The sequence below is a fragment of the Parambassis ranga genome, chromosome 20 (genome assembly GCF_900634625.1).
Source record: "Parambassis ranga chromosome 20, fParRan2.1, whole genome shotgun sequence".
NCBI lineage: Eukaryota > Metazoa > Chordata > Actinopteri > Ambassidae > Parambassis > Parambassis ranga.
This window is the reverse complement of record NC_041040.1, coordinates 12,415,707-12,436,246: the sequence shown is the minus strand read 5'-3', so window position 1 is coordinate 12,436,246 and position 20,540 is coordinate 12,415,707. Positions and strand designations below refer to the sequence as shown.

At 43.6% G+C, this 20,540-nt stretch overlaps 1 protein-coding gene across 1 annotated transcript; it reads right to left on the bottom strand.

The window, feature by feature from the left end:
- Nucleotides 1-7,190: 7,190 nt before the first annotated feature.
- On the bottom strand, nt 7,191-8,456 carry rrs1 (ribosome biogenesis regulator 1 homolog). The gene has a single exon (XM_028433122.1). It carries the CDS (start codon nt 8,436-8,438, stop codon nt 7,395-7,397), a length of 1,044 nt encoding a protein of 347 aa, XP_028288923.1. The 5' UTR covers nt 8,439-8,456; the 3' UTR covers nt 7,191-7,394.
- Nucleotides 8,457-20,540: the final 12,084 nt, after the last annotated feature.

The following is a 20,540-nucleotide window of genomic DNA, read 5'->3' as shown; positions in this document are numbered from 1 at the left end:
AATATCCATTTTATGGCTGACGTTCATCACACATTATAATCGTGTCATATTGACAAACTGAAGCTGGCTAGCAACCTTGCTAACATAGCAAACAAGTGGGATAAGCAATAATGACTTGTCAGTGCAAACCAAGTTAGTGTCTAAAAGCACCTTGACGGACTCATTGTTTTTATTTTCACACACTAGCTAGCAGTTTAAAATGGCTGCAATTAGCGCACATCTCCTCGGCTAATATCAACATACTGATCTATATTGGTTGGGCTCTACCCAGAATGCATTATGTAAAAAAAAACCCTTGCATTACACCTTTTGTTTTAGACCTTTATGGATAAAAACAGACCATATTGTTACAGTGTCTCCTTATCCTGCTGAAGTGCCCTTGAGCAAGTACCTTATGTACTCACTCATCATTTGACACTGCATATAGAACAACAGGCTTACAAAACCATGTAAATACTTGTAATTGCACTGTGCTTCCATGTAACAAACTTTCTATAATCTGGTGACACTACAGCTATAAATGGTCTTCTTGTATCCATGGATCCAGTGCTAGATATAATCTGGATTATCCTGCTTTAAGCATTTGAGTGAGAATAAGAAGGGACTTTTGCCAGGGAGATCAAGAGGAAAGATCAGGAGAACACGGTGCGCAGCTCTAAGACAGAAAGTCCTTACAAGTCGTTTGAATCTGGTGGCTGAGATGTGTCTAATCTGTATATATTTGTGTCACATGTTCTGTTTGTTGTGAGTTGTACATTCCATGTATTAAGATATTTTGTTTAACAACACTTGGCCATGTAACACCATAGGTTTTGAGGGAATTAAGTACATATGCAGGATAGTAGCAGCTGTCATATACTGTCATATAGTGTAGTTATGCATGAGCAATACACAAGAGGCTGGCTTTCATTTACAAGGTGAATCACAGATGTAACACTCGCACTATAATACGTAGCATTTTCAGATGAAATCATAACCAAGGTACCATAGAAAAACCTGCCTGCTGTCTTTGTAACCATGTACTTAATTTGAAACAATAAATGCAATTATTGCATAATGTCTTTGACGTCTTCCTTCCTCTGCCAAATGTACAAATTAGTTGGAAAACAAATCTATTTCCTGCATAATTAAGTTTGCTTTAGTTTGTCTGACATGCTCACAGTGGGCATCCTGAGTTTCTGCCAAAAACTGATTTCTTAAAATCCTATTTTTAATTTTATTCAAGGGGAAAAAATAAAAAAAATCCTCCAACTTTAATCCTATTGTGTGTGCAGGCTGAGTTTGACGACTGATATAGTGGTTTTAGCTGCCTCTCCTGTCACCTGTCTGTGTGTATGTATGTTGCAGATACTGTCAACTTGGCCTGGGGTCCAAAAGACACGAGCCCCCTCCACCAGAACAAGAGGCCTCTCCACAGGGTCAGCTGCTGGCCCTAAAGGGGCCCACTCACCCATGACTTAATGCCCCCGGGCTCCTTTGTCCTCGGGGCTGTTGGTTTTACAGGCTCATTCACTCAATTGCCCCTCAAATGGAGGGAGGCAAAGGACGTGACAACTTGCCTTATGTTGAGGGCGGGGGGGTGGGGGCAGCAGTGCACATGCATGCAAACAATGTGCATATAAACATGGGCGCCACATGCACGCCATGTCCACTTAATCAATCTGTCCTCCCTTCGCTCCATTTTTCTACAAGAGGGCCTTTTGTTCTTGTGTGACCTGCCGTACATGTTGAAAGATGTCAGGGACCTTTTGCCTCTTATTTGGTTGTTGGCAGCAGCCCTTCCACCTTATGCTCCCTGCATGTATTTAAGGAAAGTAGCTCTCAGATTAAAGTCACTTTATGACGCCGTACATATAAGCCTGATTGTTGTTGTCAGATCAATTTAATATCTATTATTTTTTATTTATACATACACTGGGCATGTCTGCCCAATTTCTGTGTAATATACTTTTATACTTATTTAATCAACATATCCACCACTGAGGTGTGTGTGTCCACTTTTCTGACTGTCTTGTGCACTGAAGACATGAAACAGACCCTGCAGGCGTCAGACCAAATCTCCCTTGCCTTCCTCTAAGCACACACACACACACACACACCCATAAACAAGTGCGCAAACTCACTCACACACACTGTTTGCTTTTGTGTATGCTAGACAGCAGATGGCAGCCCATTATAGGGCTGACAGAGCAGTCATCTGGCAGGCACCCTGTTACCCCTCCTCCCACACCCCCCAGAAGACACCCAACACAACACAGCAGGGATAGGACACATTTAGGCGGGAGAGTCCACAGCACTGAATTCAGCATGTGTGAGTGTGTGTGTGTGTAAGACTCTGGCCTTTCCGCCCTATGTAGGTCAGTGTTTCCACTGCTGCGTGTGTCACATCTGAATGGGGATTTGCCAGCAACACCTCCTGCACAGTGGATGACTTACTAGAATTTGAAGGGAAGTTGCAGCCATGAGAAGGAGGAAGCTTCATCTGCCTCTGTTCATGTACAAATATGCAAATCACATCATGGAGAAGCATTAAAATATGTTTTTTCTTTCCATATTATCATTCATAGTCACTGTACTCTTCTTTATAGGTCGAATTTTAGAAGCAATGTTCTTCTTGGCTCAGCATAAAAATGAGAGTCACAAGCTGTAGCAACAGCAGCAGTGGAAAGATTTTCTCCTCATGAATCAGTTTGCTTAGAGGACCAGTGGAGCTCCGACATTTATAACCTCCTCTGGTCAAGGCATGCTTCCCAAACACTGGCCCCAGAGTGACTGCCTCCTACAGCCGCTATTACAAAGGATTATACAACAGTGAATATCAAACAGCGGGGGGCAGAGGAGGGCTGGATTTCCCTACGGAGGTCAAGGCCAAGGTTAGGATTGAGATTTTTTTTCTTTGCTTTTTTTTGTGTGTCCTGCGGAAGGAAGGTAATCTACAGCCCACCCTATAGAGATCCCACCACAGGGACATGCTGAGAGGCACCACAGAAGAAGAAGAGTACATGCGACTTCTAAGAGCTGCTTTGGTGTTGCCTGGGCAACTGACACAATCCCTGGTCCTTTTGCCGAGGCTTTCACTAGGCCTCAATCACACGTCTTTTAGCCTGTGAGAGATTTTTTCCTAATAGGAGGGAGGCCCGACGTGTTCAAGGGAAAATAAGCAGGAGAATGAGGGAGCCAGGAAGGGTTGGCTGCTTTTATCATTATAATTATAATGTGCAGTCACATACATATATATACAGTAGGCTATACATATTAGCAAATGACATGAGCATAGCAAAAAAGCTAAATTACATCATCTTAAAGCATCACTTACTGCTTCATGGAATAATATATGTCACACATCACAGCAGTGACTGTGAAGCATGTCTAACATTCAGTCTTGGCAGAAACATTCATTCTTTCTGTTGCACTTGTGACCCCGCCCCCCCCATCAGTAATTGTGACATCACTAATTGGGGTGCATAGATTCAGATTTTTGGACCTCATAGAAACAAGTGAGGAATATTTTTGGTCCTCATCAGGGTATTTGCACATCTACAGTATCTTTCACCAAAGCCAGCTCAGCTTTGCCACCAAGACAAAGAAAAGGGCTTCTTAGTCGCCCTCGAAGGCGCCATTGGTGGCTCCCTGGCATTCACTCTTTTTCCAGCACTTGGACAAAATCCTGTGCAGCAAGCTTGGAGATCTGTGTATCTGGGGCTGAGAGGCAACAGGCTGAGGCACAGGGGTCTGGGGCCTCCACACCAGGAAGGGGCCCTCGCGCTCACCCTGGCTCCCATCCAGCCCCAATCCTCCTCCTCCTCCTCCTCCTCCTGCTCTGCTCCCCCTCCTGAGTGCCTGTAGAATGTGTCCACTGGGGGACAAAGAGGAAATAACAAGCACAAAGGACCTGTTTATTCCTTATGACCCACATTCCACAGCTAGCAGACAAGACAGGCGCGGTGCTGTACAGAGACTCTGTGATGTGTGTGTTTATGTATGTGTGTGATGTTGTTCGATGTTTAGTGACACTTTGTGAAATAAAAACTACAAAATCTCTCTCTCTCTCCCTCTCCTCCTCTAATGAGATGCAGCACAACAGTGAGAGGGGACTGACTGTGTGTATGTGTGTGTGTGTGTGTGTGTGTGTGTGTGTGTGTTTAGATGGCTTAGCAATCAGTGTGCTTTGTCAACTAATGAGGGACGAGAGGGGCCACCTGTTCAAGGGTGCTGGGTGGAGAGCAGTGGGATGGGATTTGGAGATGGGGGGGGGGTGGGGGGTGGGGAACATCTGCCGGATGCAGAGCTTGTTTGCATCATGATGTGTCCGCATATAATTGTTGACAGTGTTGATGTTGTTCGTGTTTTTGCACTTACTTTCCATATCCACAGCCCCTGGCCGAGGTCCTCAGAGATACACTCCTCCGTAGGCCTTGGGGAGGCAGATTCACCTGCGGGTGGAAACATGGTGGATTATAGTTAGAAATAATGATGTCCTGAAATAACACTGCATCAGATATTTCTCTTTGAATCTTCTCTATCACACCTATCTATGTTTTTATTCTTTCTCTTCACAGACATTGATGAAGACAGAAATAGATTCAGATGGTTTTTAGAAAATCACAAATCAAATCAATCACAAATCATCTTATGTGCACATTAACAGCATGGAGTAGCAGAAAGATGTTTCTTGGTAATGAAGGACCACCTGTCCCAGCCTTTAGCCTCAATGCTAACTGCCTAGCATATCATTAAATCTGTAAAATGACAAACAAAATATGTCACGATAACACAGCTAATGGGGTTCTATATCAATCTTTAGAAGGGACCCTGCAGCAGCAAGCATCTCCATAAAGATGGTGGACTCACAAAACATTGAATTCAATCTAATCAACAATGTGTTTGTGCAGAAAGAAGAGAACATAAAGAATGATCTGCCCTCACACACAGTGAGAAGCAGCAGCAACAGTCCAGTCATACTGTAACACTGCAGCCAGCCCCACCTGGCTCAGCTCCATCGCACATGAGGCGGGGAAGTATCCCTGCTGCCCACCCTGCAGCCGCCCAAACCACCTCTCCTCCTCATGTTTGGACAGCACCAGGATGACGTCACCTGGAGACAGCTCCAGCTCATCTGGCCAGTGGGGTCTGTAGCTGTGCACCGCTACCATCTGATGGACAGAGCAAGAATTACACCTGGGATTTTATTTTTTTAATTCAATTTTAAATTTAACACTACATTTGGACTTTGCTGCTGTGCTGTCCTTTTGTTGCTATAATATAATGTGTCAGTGTCCTTCTTGGAGTCAGTGAATGGGGAGGATTATGGGCAAAAGACCTGGAGATTAACTGCTGTGCAGTGAAACAGAAACCTTAAATCTGGGTGTATTGTTCATTATCTGTTCCATCTGAGTATGTCAAAGGAATTAGCTGAATTAATCTGAAGATAATCTGCAAGAAAATTGATTGAGCATATGCAACATCAATGTCACGCTTACAAATACTGCAAAGAAACATCAACACTCATCATGCCTGGAGGGATATTTACAGCATTTTAAATGTAAACTTGCCTTCTCAGCTTCTGCTCTGTAGCGATACCTCCCTGTGAACCATTGAGAGAAGTGAATCAGCAAAAACGGAGGACACAAGGATACAGTTTAATCTCTGCAGAGCACATGTTCCTTTTGCATGAACAGAAAACTAAGGACCACCTCATGCCTCACATTAATCATCATCACTGCATACGTGTGTCCACTCACCTTGTGGAGCGAGGACGGTGGTAAAGATCTCAAAGTGCTCGTTGCTGTGTGTGTAGATTTGCTGCATCTTGGAGCTCTGACAGAAGCTCCTGCACTCGCTCCGCACAACCTTTAAATACACGGAGATGACTAATCCACTGCAGCACTGACTGGAGCTGGACGCAAGCAACACACACACACACACAGGCATGGGCAGCACAAGACTTGGTACTAGTAAAATATTATTTAATGATAAAGAGCTATTAGACTGTTTTCCTTTTTCAGGATGAATTATCATGTGACAGATATGAGTAATATTTGCCGCTCATCAGTGGAATAAAAGGCCTCCTCTGTCTCAGGGGTCATGCTTGACCACCCCATCTTCATGCCAGGGTGTCTATTGTTTGTTGACCATCTGGTCACATGAAGAAGAGGTTTAGAGGCCACTGCCACTGCCCGCTCTGACCTCGATGAGAATTCATAACTTTACCTCATCAGGAGCTTGATTGATTGAGAGTTATTGACTGTGTCCCACTTTCCAGAGGCCTGGCTGAGCAAGGACAAAGATGAATGGGGCTGGGACGGACTGCTCAACAGATGGTGACTGAAACACCACCAGTGCCACCACCACCTCTTCCATTCGCCTCCCTCCTCCTCTTCCTCCTCCAGTGAGATGGAGCTTGGCTGCAAGCTTGTGTCAGCGATTAAAAAGCATCTGTCAATAAGAGGAGAGCTGCACCATCATGTCTACGATGGGTTGGAAAGTTTGTGCATTTTGTTTCCATGGTTACTGAGGCTGGCCGAGTGTACCGAGCAAGAGAAGTGTTTGTGCACCTGAAAGAGGAAACACCTTTAAAAGGATGAGGCACTTAATTCTCGCTTCACCTCCTCTCAACTCTTTCAAAACATGCAGGAGAAAAAAAAACTTCTCCAGAGCAAGTTAAAAGTTAAGATGTTCACTTAACGAACATTTAAACTAGTGTTAAGTCTTTTACATCTTGCCTTTGTGAGCTCTGTTTAAACCTCTCACTGCTCCTGATTCAGCGTGACACCTCCTGTCTAGAAACCAAGGCCGAAGCCAGGACTGCAACCTGAACGTAAAGACGTCAAAAGGTAAATGTGAAGGAGGACATCACAGGTGTTGAAACATGGGGCCACTAAAAAAAAAAAATCAATCTATAAAGAAAATATGCTTAACTTTGCCAAATAGACAAAGAACAGCCAAAATAAATGGTACTAAAAATGTAAATATTCCATTAAATGCAACAAAACATGTATGTATGTCTATATGTCAGCGTGTCACGTGACCCTGTCCCCCTCAATATTCAAGCTAAGGAACTAAATTAAAACAATAAATGATTAATATAGAATATATTTAAATATTGTTTTGGTGCAGTTCATTGCTTATGATAATAACAATAATAATAATAATAAGCTGTATTCCAGCTGATTACACATTCAAGGGAAACGGAGGCTGCAATAGTAAAGTGTATTTCAGAGATGTGAATATTACAAATGTTAAAATACTTTCATGAATGCTGAGACTGTTTTACAGTGAAATTAATTTACACAATCAGGGGGAGACACGAGTCCTGGACTGTCACAGATATCAGTTCAGCATCCTGGGTGTCCTGTCCACACACACACAGACACACACAGAGGTGTAGCAGGTCATCAGTGCTTCCCAGGTTTGCCTTTCTTCTTCCCCCCTCCAGGTCTGCCCCCTGCAGGTCTCCCTCCCTTTCCTTTGCCCCCCTTGCCTCTGGGCTTCCCTGACATGTTGCCTTGCCGTCCCTTCTTCCCCTTCTTGTGTCTGGCCGCAGCTTCCTCCCTGTCGTCCTCTCTCATCTGTTTGTTGACAGCCTTGGTGATGTCCAGCTTGGGTTTCTTGCTGTCCATGACTTTCAGCAGCTCCAGCTGCTTCTGCCTCTCGTTTGAAAAGTCACCGATGAGGGGCTCAAACTTGCGCTTCTTGCCTGTGTTCTTGGCCCGTTTCTCTTTGGGCAGGCTGTCCTGGAACCTCCCCATGGACGCTGTGGAGGTTTTGGCCACACTCACGGCTCTGCCCAGCTCGTCTTTGGACTGCTTGGTCTTTGGTGTCAGACCCACACCCGGGACTTTGACTTTCTGCGCCCTGGCGATGTTCTTCAGCCTGTTGAACTCGTTCTTGGCCACCCTCTCCTTCTTGGCTTTGATGCGTTTGGCAAACTGGTCCTCATTCGGGTCTGCGGTTTCTGGCACCTCAGCCATCCAGTCCTTGGTGTTGTCGTTGGCCCTCTTGTATCCCCAGCGCCTCCTCCACTCCTTCGCCGTCTCATCCCACACCAGGTTAGTCTTCTTCTTCTTCTGGATGCCCTTCAGTTTAGCGAACTGCTCCCATCTTGTAGGAGGTCTGGGCTTCGGAGGCGGCTTCTCTCTGGGCAGCGGGATGGTCGGCTCCGGCAGCTTGGCCACTATCGCCTCCTCGACTCTCTCCGTGGGTTGTTTCCATATTTCGTTGATGAGAAGCTGCGTGTTGTCTCGAGCTAAAGACCGGAGGAAGTCCTCCTTCTTTTGCTCCCTAAAGTCCCTCGACTCGATGCGGTTTTTGTCACAAGCCAGCAGGTTTCCGATGTCAAAGTCCAGCTCCAGCTCCTTCAGGACTGTGATACTTTTCAGCTTTTCGGCCTCTTCTTGCTCCGCTTTAGCCAACAGCTCCTCCACACTGCACGCAGCCATGATGCTTACTCTCAACTCCCCACGTGCAAAGCAGAAAAACCAGACCGAACCACTTCCGGGTCACAGTTTCCCGGATGTAGTTTCACTTTTAGCCACACGGGGGCGCCATTGTTTTATTCCTCTGTGTACATGAAGAAAGAACAAAGTTAGTACTACTACTACTTAAATAACTATTCAATTAATTAGGCTATATCAGTTAAAGTTGATTAAAAATGTTATTATTTATTATTATTATAGAAAAAAGCTCTTTGTTTTATTATCATATGATACAGACAATGATTTTCACAGTCCTCATAAATATGAATATATGAATGAATATATAAATATGTAAATGTTTCTTCTGCTTCAGTGAATGTGTAGTCACAAACTTTTGTCTGTAAGATCAAGTGTATTATAATGTCAACACTTTTATAACTAAGATAACATTAAAATGTAAATAAAAGTGTTTTTTTACATGCAGCTTTTGGTCCAATCCGATGATTCTCAGCTCATTTGTTGAGAAAGTGTACATTTCCAAATGTGTGAAAGCAAGACTGCTTCACTTTAAATGTAATCACTTCAATTGCACTTCAACATGTGGTGAAAGTCTTGAGTAGCAATTTATCAAACATCGGCAGAATGACACATATTGATGTTTAAATGTGACGTCTTAGACTTCTACACTCACTAGTGACTGTAGAGTGTAGTTACATCCCACAAACACCCATTCTGAGGAAAAACCCTGAAGTGCACACACCATAATATACACAACATACACACAGGACTCAATATAGTGATAATAAATGACACTTAACATGATAAAAATACACATTAAAATGCACTGTGTTGGTACGCAAATGTTTAAAAAACCAAATACACACACACACACACACACACACACTAACTCTCTGATGCTTGTTCCTTTCGGGCCTCTTTGTTGGGCTGAAAAGTTGAGATGCACGCTTCAGTCCTGATGCTGGAAACAGCAGGTGACACAACATGCCAGTGACAATGTGATTTTATTGAAAGCAACAGCTTGTGGCTGAGATTGATTTGTCAACTGCTGTTCTGTTGAAGGTCAAAAATTACATTTAAATCTCAATTCCATGGGAACAAATGGCCAATCTGTCTTTTCAAATTATACACTATGAATACATGACAAGTCTTACACGCTGTTGGTGAACCCTCTGTAGTCTGTAGATGGTATAACAGAGCAGTCTGCCGCACATAAAACTCATTTTAAAGGTTATTCTGAATAATTTGTGAGCATTTCTTGAACACAGCAGAGACAAAGTCTGTCTAAGTGAGAGACAGGAGGGAGAAGTAAAAGCATCTTCGCTTCTTGTTGCATTGTTTAAAGTGTTTTCTCCTCCTCTGAGTTTCTACAGTGACTCTCAGCAGCTGCACACATCATTTTAAAGTTCTGGAGCTGCGATAAACTTTATAATAGGATTACTATAAGTGTTTTCATGAGAGATTAAATTCCCTGAATTATTAATATCCCTGTCCTTTCCCTGCAATGTATTCTGTATGGGTTTCTTCCATAGACTATAATGACTCTATTTTTGTCCTTGTCTCCTCTAATTTGGAGAAGGATATGGGGAAGAGAGAGAGAGAGGAGGGGGGGGGGTTCTACAATTGACTGGCTGCTGGTTGCTCAAAGATGGTGGTGTTATTATTTTGGGCTCCAGTAATTACATTCATCGCCACACTTGCCATGTGAATGGTAACACTCTGACAGGCACAGAGATAAGGTCACAAGTGATGCTGTGTTTAGAGATGTGAGGAGGAAATGCGTAATTAGTGGCCCAAAGTCCCTGCCGTGATTTAGAGAAGGCTATAAGGTCCTCTGTGACGTCGATATATATCGCCCAAACATCCCCCAATTTAAACACAGTCCACTAGTTAGCTAGCTGGCCTCGTCTGTTTCATCTTGTCATTTCTTTGCTGACTTTTGATCCAGGGTGAAGTCAGCCAAACAGGATTACTTTTCCACGGTGTTTCTTTTTTATGAAAGGACACACAGCACCGGCTGGATAAAGTTCTGTGTGAGCTCTGACCACAGAGCAGAGACACTCTGCGTCTCCACAGCCTTTAAATGTGCTTAAAGGATAAGATTTAGAGAGTTCTCTCTCTGCACACAACACATTACTGCTTTCATGTGAAAACCATTTCAGAGTTAGATTTTTTTATTTGTTATTTTCAGCCCAGAGGAGCTCACTTCTCTATTTTTATGTGTCTGGTGACATTTGAGACTATCAGGGAGGCTGAGGGAGTGAGTCCCACCTGGGTGTGCAGTGCAGTTAATGCAGATCCACGTAAGATCTAAGAATTTACCCAGGTTTTTGTCTTTGTTTTAATGAATCCAATAAATAAAACATTTATGTTTATCAGGATTAGTTCTTCTTCTACGTTTACACACTTATTTAGTGTCTTCTAAAAGTGGTCTGTGTCATTGTCACTGTCAAAATGGTGACTACTGGCTGCCAAACCAGGTGGATAGGAAGTCAGAATCCACATTCTTAGATGGCAACCAAAAGAACTGTAGGTTTGTGGGGTGGTGTAAACGCACATAGGTCCCTGTAAAAGTGTGATGGACCAGCTGCATGGTGGCCCTTTTATCCTCCAGAAAACTGAGGCCATGTTTTTTCTTTGTGTCTGTTGGGACAGGTGGTGGTCTCAGATGTTCAGGATCTGCCTCAAGGTGACACCTTGGTCATTTAACCTCTGTGGCAATAACCTGAAATAAGACCATCATATGAAGTCCAGATCCGGTCATGGATCCTGTCGGTGGTCTCCTGTGTCGTGTCGACGCCTGGAAGCTGCATCCACGAGCGTTGTCCCCATGTCCTCTTAGACCACCTTGGGCGATGAGCAGACAGTTAGTTAGACCAGCCTGTTATAGACTCTAAACTGAGGCCACCGACTTCTCAATCACCCCTTGTTCCCTGTCTCTGCAGTGCATAAAGTGTTTCCCTCAAGCATTTGAAATCCAGGTAATAAGATTTGATTATCATCTGTCTTCATCATGAAAGACACCCTGACATGTAATAGAATGACTGAGATATAAATAAAGACTTTAAGCTGCTCTGTTTTTTTATGAATGAACACCACTCATGAATGGTTCACTGAGCAGGGACAAACCAAACAGGATCAGTGGTTTGCATTATTCAAGCTGCATGTTGTGGCTCTATTTATAGAACACATGTGCAGCTAGAATATTACATTTATCCAATTTATTTGAAGCTTTTCTCACTGCTTTTTTTTGTAAGTGGTGCCATAACCTTATGAACAGAGGAACTTATTTAATGATCTGTGTGTTACCTACTGACTGGTGGCCACCAGGATCCATGAATCACAGGATGAGGGGGGGGTGATAAGGGAAGTTCATTCATGCAAAAACTGGCCTGAGGCTTGAAACTTCCTTTTTCCTCGACCTGCTAGCAGCGAAGAAGAGGTGAGAGTGCCGCAGGCTCAGACGTAAGAGAGCAAAATAATCACATCAGCACCATCTTGGCATAAATCAGATGTGATTAGCTGCTGACAGTTTGTATTTTTAGTCAATGTGTGATTACATAAATTTCTTTGACCCACTTGGCTGGGGCACAGAGAAGGTTTTTTTTCATTTCACACGTGACACAGAGACATACAGAGGGTTTAAATATATTCCATAAACACTTAGATCCATCGCTGTGGTGAATAACATCTTAGATCTCGTAGACAGGAGTTGATAATAGTGTCTGTCTGTCTGTGATAGTTAACCTCTGGGCTGCTTGTGAAAAAAAAAGATGGGCTGATGGGTTTAGGCACTTTTCTAGATTACATCCTGTACTTCCTGTTTTGGAGGGAAATGAGTGTCCCCTCGCGCACAGAGTTTAGTTGGCTGACAGTTGAGGTCAGAGCTTTTATTGATCTGCTGTGGTTGGGACAGAAACACCATTTGGCAAAGCCTCACAGCTCTACCTGCTGCTCCCAAACTACCGCCTGCTCCGCGTGGTGCCTCGCTCTCTGAGACGCCAGAAGATAAACTGCACCTGATCAAAAATCACTTCCAGCTTAACCTGTTATTTTGCTGCAGCTGATTTTAATACATGGCAGAAGAGGGTGAGAGGTAATGATTGCTGTGGCTTGTATTAGCAAGCTCTCAGGAGCCAGGACACAGCAGGTGTCCTGTTAGCAGGTGAGCAGGAGCGGTCTCCTGGAAGTGCACCTCCACTCCGTCCAGTTGACACAAGTGAAACAGTTCAACTCCCCCAGACCTGGCCTGCTTCCTAGACCCAGCATGGCACAGAGAGTCCTTGAGATATCATTCCGACTACATTACCACTTCGTGTGTGTGTCTGTGTGTGAGAGAGGGCACGATCATGCAAGTGAGTGCATCACGCATGGCTCCATCACGAAAACCAGCTGGATGCTGGAAGCAGGCAGAGCCGGGTAGTGCCTGGTGTCATGGCAACTTACAGAGGTCGTCCCTCAGTTTGGTATGCAGCAGCACTGTGGGGGCTTATCGCGGTGACATCATCGGTTACACCCTGTACTCTGTTGAGCCAGAGCCTCCACTAAGTTGCCCCACAACTTTGTCAGAATAGTGATTAGCAGCAGAGTTAAGAAGTGTTTTCCTCTCCTTTATCAGCAGCTGGTGCAGTTTCCAGGATTCAGAGTCTACGCACCTCTTGCAGGTCTTATCCGTTCCTGGTAAAATCATTTCTTATCAGCCTGCTAAAAGGAAATACTAATGGTTATTTCAACACACCAAACAGGCTTTATATCAGGGGCACCATCACCTATACAAACACACTGCAGATGAATATGCAGAATCTGTAGACAAGTGACACAATCTGGTTTTTATTTGTAGTGTAGTCCAGTTTTTGTAATCCAAAATGGTGGAGAATTGTTTAAAAGCACACAGAGTTGTAGGTGAAAAGACTTGATAATCAACAGTCTTACCTAGAAAACGTGGACTGAGAGTGTCCAGGTTGGTGGTGAACATGGAAATTTACAGCATCCACAAATGCTCCATCTGAAGTGCTGGGCCAGAGACAGCAAGAGGAGTCTTGCTGATCCTACAAACACAGCCTGTGTGTTTTGTTGTTACAGTGTCTCAAACCCCAAACTCCTGAGTAAAGGTCCAGTGTGTAACCCCTAACTTTTGCGGCTGTATCAGTCCTACGACCAGTTGACATTGGGCAATAAATCCATCTTTTCCATCAATATAGTCATAACCATGTGTCATATCAGGAGGATGCATTATCTATTAAATGGTGTTTTTTGTGAGAACGTGTTGAAACCAATTATTTATTTTAATAAATAACAGTCAAAGGTTGGTGCTCGTGTTCTTGTTAGTGAGGAGAGAGCAGATTTTCTGAGCTCTTTCCAAATCCAAACAAAGAGGAAAGTGATGCGATGAAGACAGTTTCCAGATATATGGACATGCACTGCAACTTTTGGAGTTCATGGAGTTTAGTGGAAATGTTACCTGTATGATACACAAAGAAAAAGCTGCCATCATAAAGGGATATAAAGGAGGTACCATCACTCCACTGAACACAACAGTATGAAAGTACCAGCATGATGAAAGGGGAAAAACAAGCCACATGGCTACAGAGAGGGCTGATCCATTAAACAGACAAATGCTGCACTTTTGTGCAGAGCGTAAACACTGAAGCAGCCATACACAAGCAACAGTTCCAGCTAGCGTGCTTATTTGGCCTTTTTTTGCAAAATACTGATAACTGATATCATCTTTACAATAAGAAGCTGCAGTATTACTCATCCACAATAAAGTGGAAATGAAGCAGAAACCAGACGCTTACACTACACGAGCAGTGCTGATGTATCATAGTTAAATTTGTGCTCTCACAGGTCCTTCCAGTCTTTCACCTCACAATCATGTTAAATCTCCAGTGGGCACCATGACTTTAAATAGCTTGTCATCTTCTTCTCCAGCCTGTGGAATTTTTCACATGATTATAATCAGTTCCTCCAACACATACACACTCAGAGAGAAAAGAAAATGAGAGGAGAAGAAACACCAACTTTTGCCAAACCTGCAGCCTAATGTGTCATCTAGCCCCTCGGGTAGAGCCTGAGAAATCCTCTTTGAAGCCTCGTTGTAGCTCTAATAATGAGGGGGCTGAGCACTGGGCCCCTACGTGAGGGGCATCCAGGGCCCTTATTGATCCCCTGTTAATTAGCCCGTAGGTGCACATTGGTGCATAATTAGACTGATACTGAGCTTAATGAATGCAGACAGCCACTAATTCCTCTGGGGAATTGTTCACTGCAGGAAGGATGCAGAATCCACTCAATCCAACGTTAGTTTGGGGATAAAAACGCTTGTAGGAGACATACTGTGCACAAAAAGCGCTATTGTTTTAAATGTCATGTAATCATCAGCGTGTGTGAAAAGAACATAATATGCAGCGCTATTGAGACTCTTTATCAAAGGCAAGAGTGTGACTCAAACTGATGATAACCGATTTGATGGCAAAGGACCATGGGGAATGTAAGGAAAAAATAATAACGCTGAAAGAAATAGTTTCAAACTAAATATGACAAGTGACGAATTGACCTTTTGGACGATGCATTGAAGATGCTGTGGAGTGCTGCGAATCATGCACCGCTGAGAGTCATTAGGTCATTAGAGTCATCATTTTATCCATCTATTAAACTTCAAAATTCAGAATACATTATGAATACAACTGGGAATTGTTGACTGGATGTGTACTGAATTGTTTTATAGCTTCATTTTCTGCCTTCAGTTTGTTTCACCGGTGGCTACAGAGCGTTTACATTTTGATTTTTCGAATGGGATAATCCACTAGTTCATCATTTGCCTGAACACTTGACGCTCATTTGCATTTCCAAGAGGTGACACCCTGTGTGCCTGCATGCATTTTCCATGACACAATCAGTGCAGAGTATTACACCTTGAATAGGCTGATATCCAAGAAATCCACCAGGGAATAGTCACTTTGTTCCTGCGCCGTTCAACAGGAGCGTGTCATGGATCAGCCAATGCTGCTGGATGAGCCAGAAGAGAGGTGCTCATTAGCAAAAGGGCAGAAGTCACCTTGCTGCACTGTTCCTCAGGGCCACTGTCACTTACTGCTAACAGATTGTCAGTGTGTCACCGGCATGCTAAACGTCCCTGTATGATCCGATTCATTGGAGCAAAGATAGTAAGATGAAATTTAATTGATCAGCAACACATTTCAGTAATGAGTGTGAGTGTATGTTAGAATGAGAGGAGATGGAGCTTTGAGTGCTTGGAGAGTAAAAACCATGGTTTTTATTTTCCACTTCCATACATCAGAGAGCAGCCATCAGTGAGTTTATTTGGGTTAATTTAGCAGCCTGTAATGATTCATTTCTACAAAACGCACTGAGATCATGATTTCCAGTGAGTGCACAACCTGCTACTTAGGCCCTAAACCAATACAGCCATGTCACATTTCACACACTGTGTAAATATTCTGGTTAAAATATTCCTAAAAGCTGAAGAGTAAACGATTAGTAAGAGGGCTGTGACCCCTGAAGCCAGAATCAAGAATCAAGAATCTTTATTATCATTATCTGCAAACCTTTACTAAGACATCGACATCCTCAACGCAGATAAGCATTTAACTAATAAGGTTACCGTAGTTGTTAGCCAACGGCATACAAATATTAGCCTAACATGGTGTTAGCAGCCATTGGTTGTGGTTAAAATTGCAATCGCCAGGCTAAACAATATGCTAAAACACTTTGTGGCCCATACAGGCTATATACAGTTTCTGAAGAGCAGTTTCGAGTCCTGATGGGAGGCTCCGACTGTCACCGTGTTGGCAATGCCATAATGCTCCTGAACTCCAAATACAGGCAAAGAGCTGGAACATGAATGGAGCCGAGGTGGCCGGGAAGCTTGAACTCTGTGTTGGCACCTGCCCTTACTGAAAAGTTCAGTAAGTGATCATTTAAATAAATAAATAATAGAGCCAGCCCCTAGAGGCAGTGCGGGGAACTGCAGTTTTTGATGCTTCACGTGGGCTTTATCGGTATGTCTGCAGCTTTGTTATGAACCAACACAACATGAACTGCATATATTTGGTGGTGAAATATTTCATTAAAATATTCATTATATACACTGTTAAAACCGTGACGCAGACACACCTGCAGCTGGGAACAGCTGTGGTGACCACAGCGAGCAGTGTTCTGATTGGTTCAAGTTATCCTGTGACACAGATTAATCCTGTGATTGTTTTGTGTAAGAAAACATCTGATACGTCAGCTCTGCGGTAGTGATGCCAACAGCACCTGAGTAAAGAGGAGAAGATATGTCATGCTGCTGCTTGTTCAGACAGTGATCCCTTGTGGTGATACAAAGTCGTCCTCCTCCTCCTCTCATCACTGCGTGCCTCAAAGTGACTCCTGTCTGCTTTGTTCTCCAAAAAGTTGTCTGATCAATGCCGCAATTAAATGTTGGTCACGCATCAAGCGAACCTTTGACTTGACATGATGCAGCAGTCACTAATTGCAAGCTACATCCGCCCAACTGTCCTCTCTTAGCATGACAAACGATGAACAGCATCAGGATCCCAGGGGACATTCCTGAGCTATAAATAATATGGATCACATACATCTATGCAGGGACCCTCCAGCCCCAGTATGCTCGCTTTGATATGTAAATCAAATCTCTGCTTCTTTCCCCCTACTCACGCCCGAGTGTTTGAGTAAGTGAAACAATTTAGAAGGATTTCACAGGGCGACTCAGGTTTAGAATACTCTCACTGTAAGCATTGTTATATAAATATGTGTTTGCAGCTACCAGACTCCCCTCAATCATAACAGCAGGACTCCAGCGTGGGGAGAAGTGCATCAGGAAAGAAGAGTGCTGGTCATAAATGGACACTTTAAAGTGTAGTGGTTAAGTGCATCAAAAAAGACCACTAAATTGAACTGGCACCTGTGTCACATACCCAAGAAAACTGTAGGCTGTGACCTTCAGTGTACAAAGCTCTAATGTATGGCAGGGCTGCCTTTTCAGAAACTACTTTTTCACCCAACGCCTGTGCACAAAGAGGAGAAACCTGGCGTAAGAAGCTCAGATTCTGCACCCCTGAGCAATGAAAAGATCTGAACATCAATGGACCTTCGTGGGGGAGTTTTGGATCGCAGTGTGCAAAGCAGATTTCCACCCCTGTCGTTTTTCAAAGGGGGAATTCTTCTATTCAATAAACACAGTTTCAAACTGTGGCGGCATCTAAAGCGGGTTGTTCAAAGGCAAAAAAGTGACGCTTGCTCCCTCTCAGGTGCTGGTATTATCTGGTGTTTCTATTATTTTGTCCGTGCTCGGAGGTTAGATGTAAGGTGGCGGGTTTGAAGCTCCTGCTGCTGCGTTGCCACTTCGAATTCACCAGGAAGTGAATGAAAAATGAGCAGTTAAGTCAACAACTCTTCGGGGACGGCCTTTCATTTCCATCATATAAACATCTTATTGCCTGTCACAAGAATGCATAACACACACACACACACAGGCTGGCAGACTCTCTTAGCTTCTGCTCTGCCATCTGAAAAAGCAACCAAACATCACAACTGCTGTGCCAGTTCTCAGGTTTATTTTGAAGCCATTTCTCTCCAGAGCAGAGATTTGTGGGTAATTTACACTCTTCTTCCTCTTTTACCTTCAAACATGGTGTCAATAGAGAATAATACAGAGTGACAGCCGCGAGGCCTTGACTCCGTATGTACTCCCGAATAAAACATGATGATTCAGTGTCACAGATGATGGCGGAGCCATTTTATAATTCTGTACATGTTTGGAGTCAGGGTGCGACAAAGCAGCATCACCTCGGGCTGTGTACAACCTACTTGTGGTTAGTTAGGCTCCTGTTTCTTCTGCCCTGTTTGAAAGTCATTGTTAACCCAAGTTAAACTAAACTACCCCCCCTTCCACTCACTCACTGTTATATCACACAACTCAAACAGGCAGATAGCTGCATTTATTTAGCCTTCTCTACTGTATGTTTGCTGCTGTTAAGTACGTATTGTTGTGAAAACGCACGCTTGCACACATGCATGTGCATCACAGAGAAGGACAGCTTCTGTGCCGTGCCGACATCCAAATCCCTCATCTAATTAATGTTTACATAACTGTGTGTAATGAAATTCATGCTGGCCGATGTTGAGAGGGGTCAAGGAGCTTGGGGAAGCCCACCTGAGTTGACAATTGGCTGCGTGGGTGCTGTATGCACAGACCAGTGAGCTGGACACATCAGGAGAGGATGGAGAGGAGGGAGAGGGGAGGAAGGAGGAGGAGGAGGAGGAGGAGGAGGAGGCACTAATTACACAAACATCAGTCTCAGAGCAATTCAATAATCAGCCTGAAAGTTCTTGCCATGATCGATGAATATTTTGTCAGCACTCCCCTGTCAGTAAAACATCTTTGCATTGAGATAAATATGTTAAAACAACACTGTGATTAAATACACATTAGTAATTAGTATGTAAAAAAATGGAGACAATAATTAGCTTTGAAAATGCAAGTACTCAGATAAATTGAATTAATGTCTTTTTACAGAATCCTGCAGCAGAGAGGGACTTCTTCTCCCCTCATCAAGCACTCAGAGACTTTTTAAGGCGCAGTAATTGAATTGTGAGGAATCATGAAAGTCAATCTAAATTGCTGCTGTCTAGGCGGGGGTAAGGCAACAAAGACACACTTCACCTTTACTGCTTGTGGCATATATTATTTTTATTTTTAAACAAGCCAATAAGGCGGACAGCTTCCTGTATACAAAGTAATCAAAGGAAGAGTTTGTTGTTGAATGTCACAGCGTGGATAATTGTGTACCAGGTAGTAGCAGAGAAGTCATACAACTCTTCTGTGAGGTCTGCCAGCAAAGGCGATGCTCTCTGTTTTCTAGTCTGCAAACCTGGAAAAAGAGTCTCACTATTACACTAGAAGGACTTTTACACAACAAGACAACGCTCGAAGACACGGTGTTGATAGCTGCTATTCGGGGACGTAGATTTCAGCTCCACACCTGCCATGTTCAGCTGATTTAACACCTTCTGACTACTTTAATATGAAGAAGGAGCGCAGTGGCTGCCGTTTGAACAGTGATGATGACTCACAGAGGCACTTTGTGCGGGTCCAAGACGCTGACTTCTACAGATAAAGGATCCAACATCGGACAAAGTGTTTAAAGGCAGGCAGGAGGACAGTGTTTGTGTGTTATCAGTCACCTCAGAGAGAAACTCCTGCAGTGACATTTTTAAAACACAACCAGCTGTCTGTGTGTCAGAAATGAAAGAGATACAGAAAATAAAATCACTTGTGAAGGTTAGAGCACTCTCAGACATTATGATGCTGTTTGTCCAAGCTCTAGCTCATGACTGAGAGATTTACAGAAGAAATGAGTGTTAAGGTTGGAAAAACAAGCTGCATGTCAGATACTGAAGAGGCCTGTTTAAAGATTATAGGAAGATTGTATGACTCCTACAACAAAGAGCAGATTTACAGGCTGAGGCAGGATGTGGTAAGTGGCTTAGACTACATAAAGAGGTCAGTGTTACTGTAGCCAAACTGTTAAATCTACAGATAGGAGTTACTTAACAAAGGATGGTACTTTAAAAGTACAAAACTTGACGCTGAGACGGGCCAAAAGTAGGATGCATGGTCATAAAAATAGAACCAGTTGAGCAGTAGCACACGGCGCAGGGCTGCAGAAAGAGAAGAAGAAAACAAAACAGGATGTGGATCGTAGTATCATCCACTGGAATAACCACCAGAGTTCAGGTGGCGGCTCAGACGCAGCCAACCTGCCTGGTGGCAGAACAGCTGGACCACCATGTCACCTTTATTGTTTGCCCTCATAAATATTAAGCAATATCTTTACTATAAAATGTGACTGAAACATGACATCAATATGCTCAATATGGTGTCTTTGCAGAGGAAAGGCCTGCAGGGGTTTAGTCTGCGCTGGTTGCCTGTGGACTGGTCTTTGCGTGTCTGTCCAGCATCCTTTGCTGTTTCCCACACTCCCTCATATATTATACATTTGTTTTTTAATCACTTGTGTGCTCTTGTGATCTGTGAAGGTACATTTTTGGAGACACAAGCTGTCCTCTTGCTCGTCCACT

Coding starts and splice junctions, on each gene's coding strand:
- rrs1 (XM_028433122.1), bottom strand. CDS start 8,438: ATGGCTGCGTGCAGTGTGGAGGAGCTGTTGGCTAAAGCGGAGCAAGAA.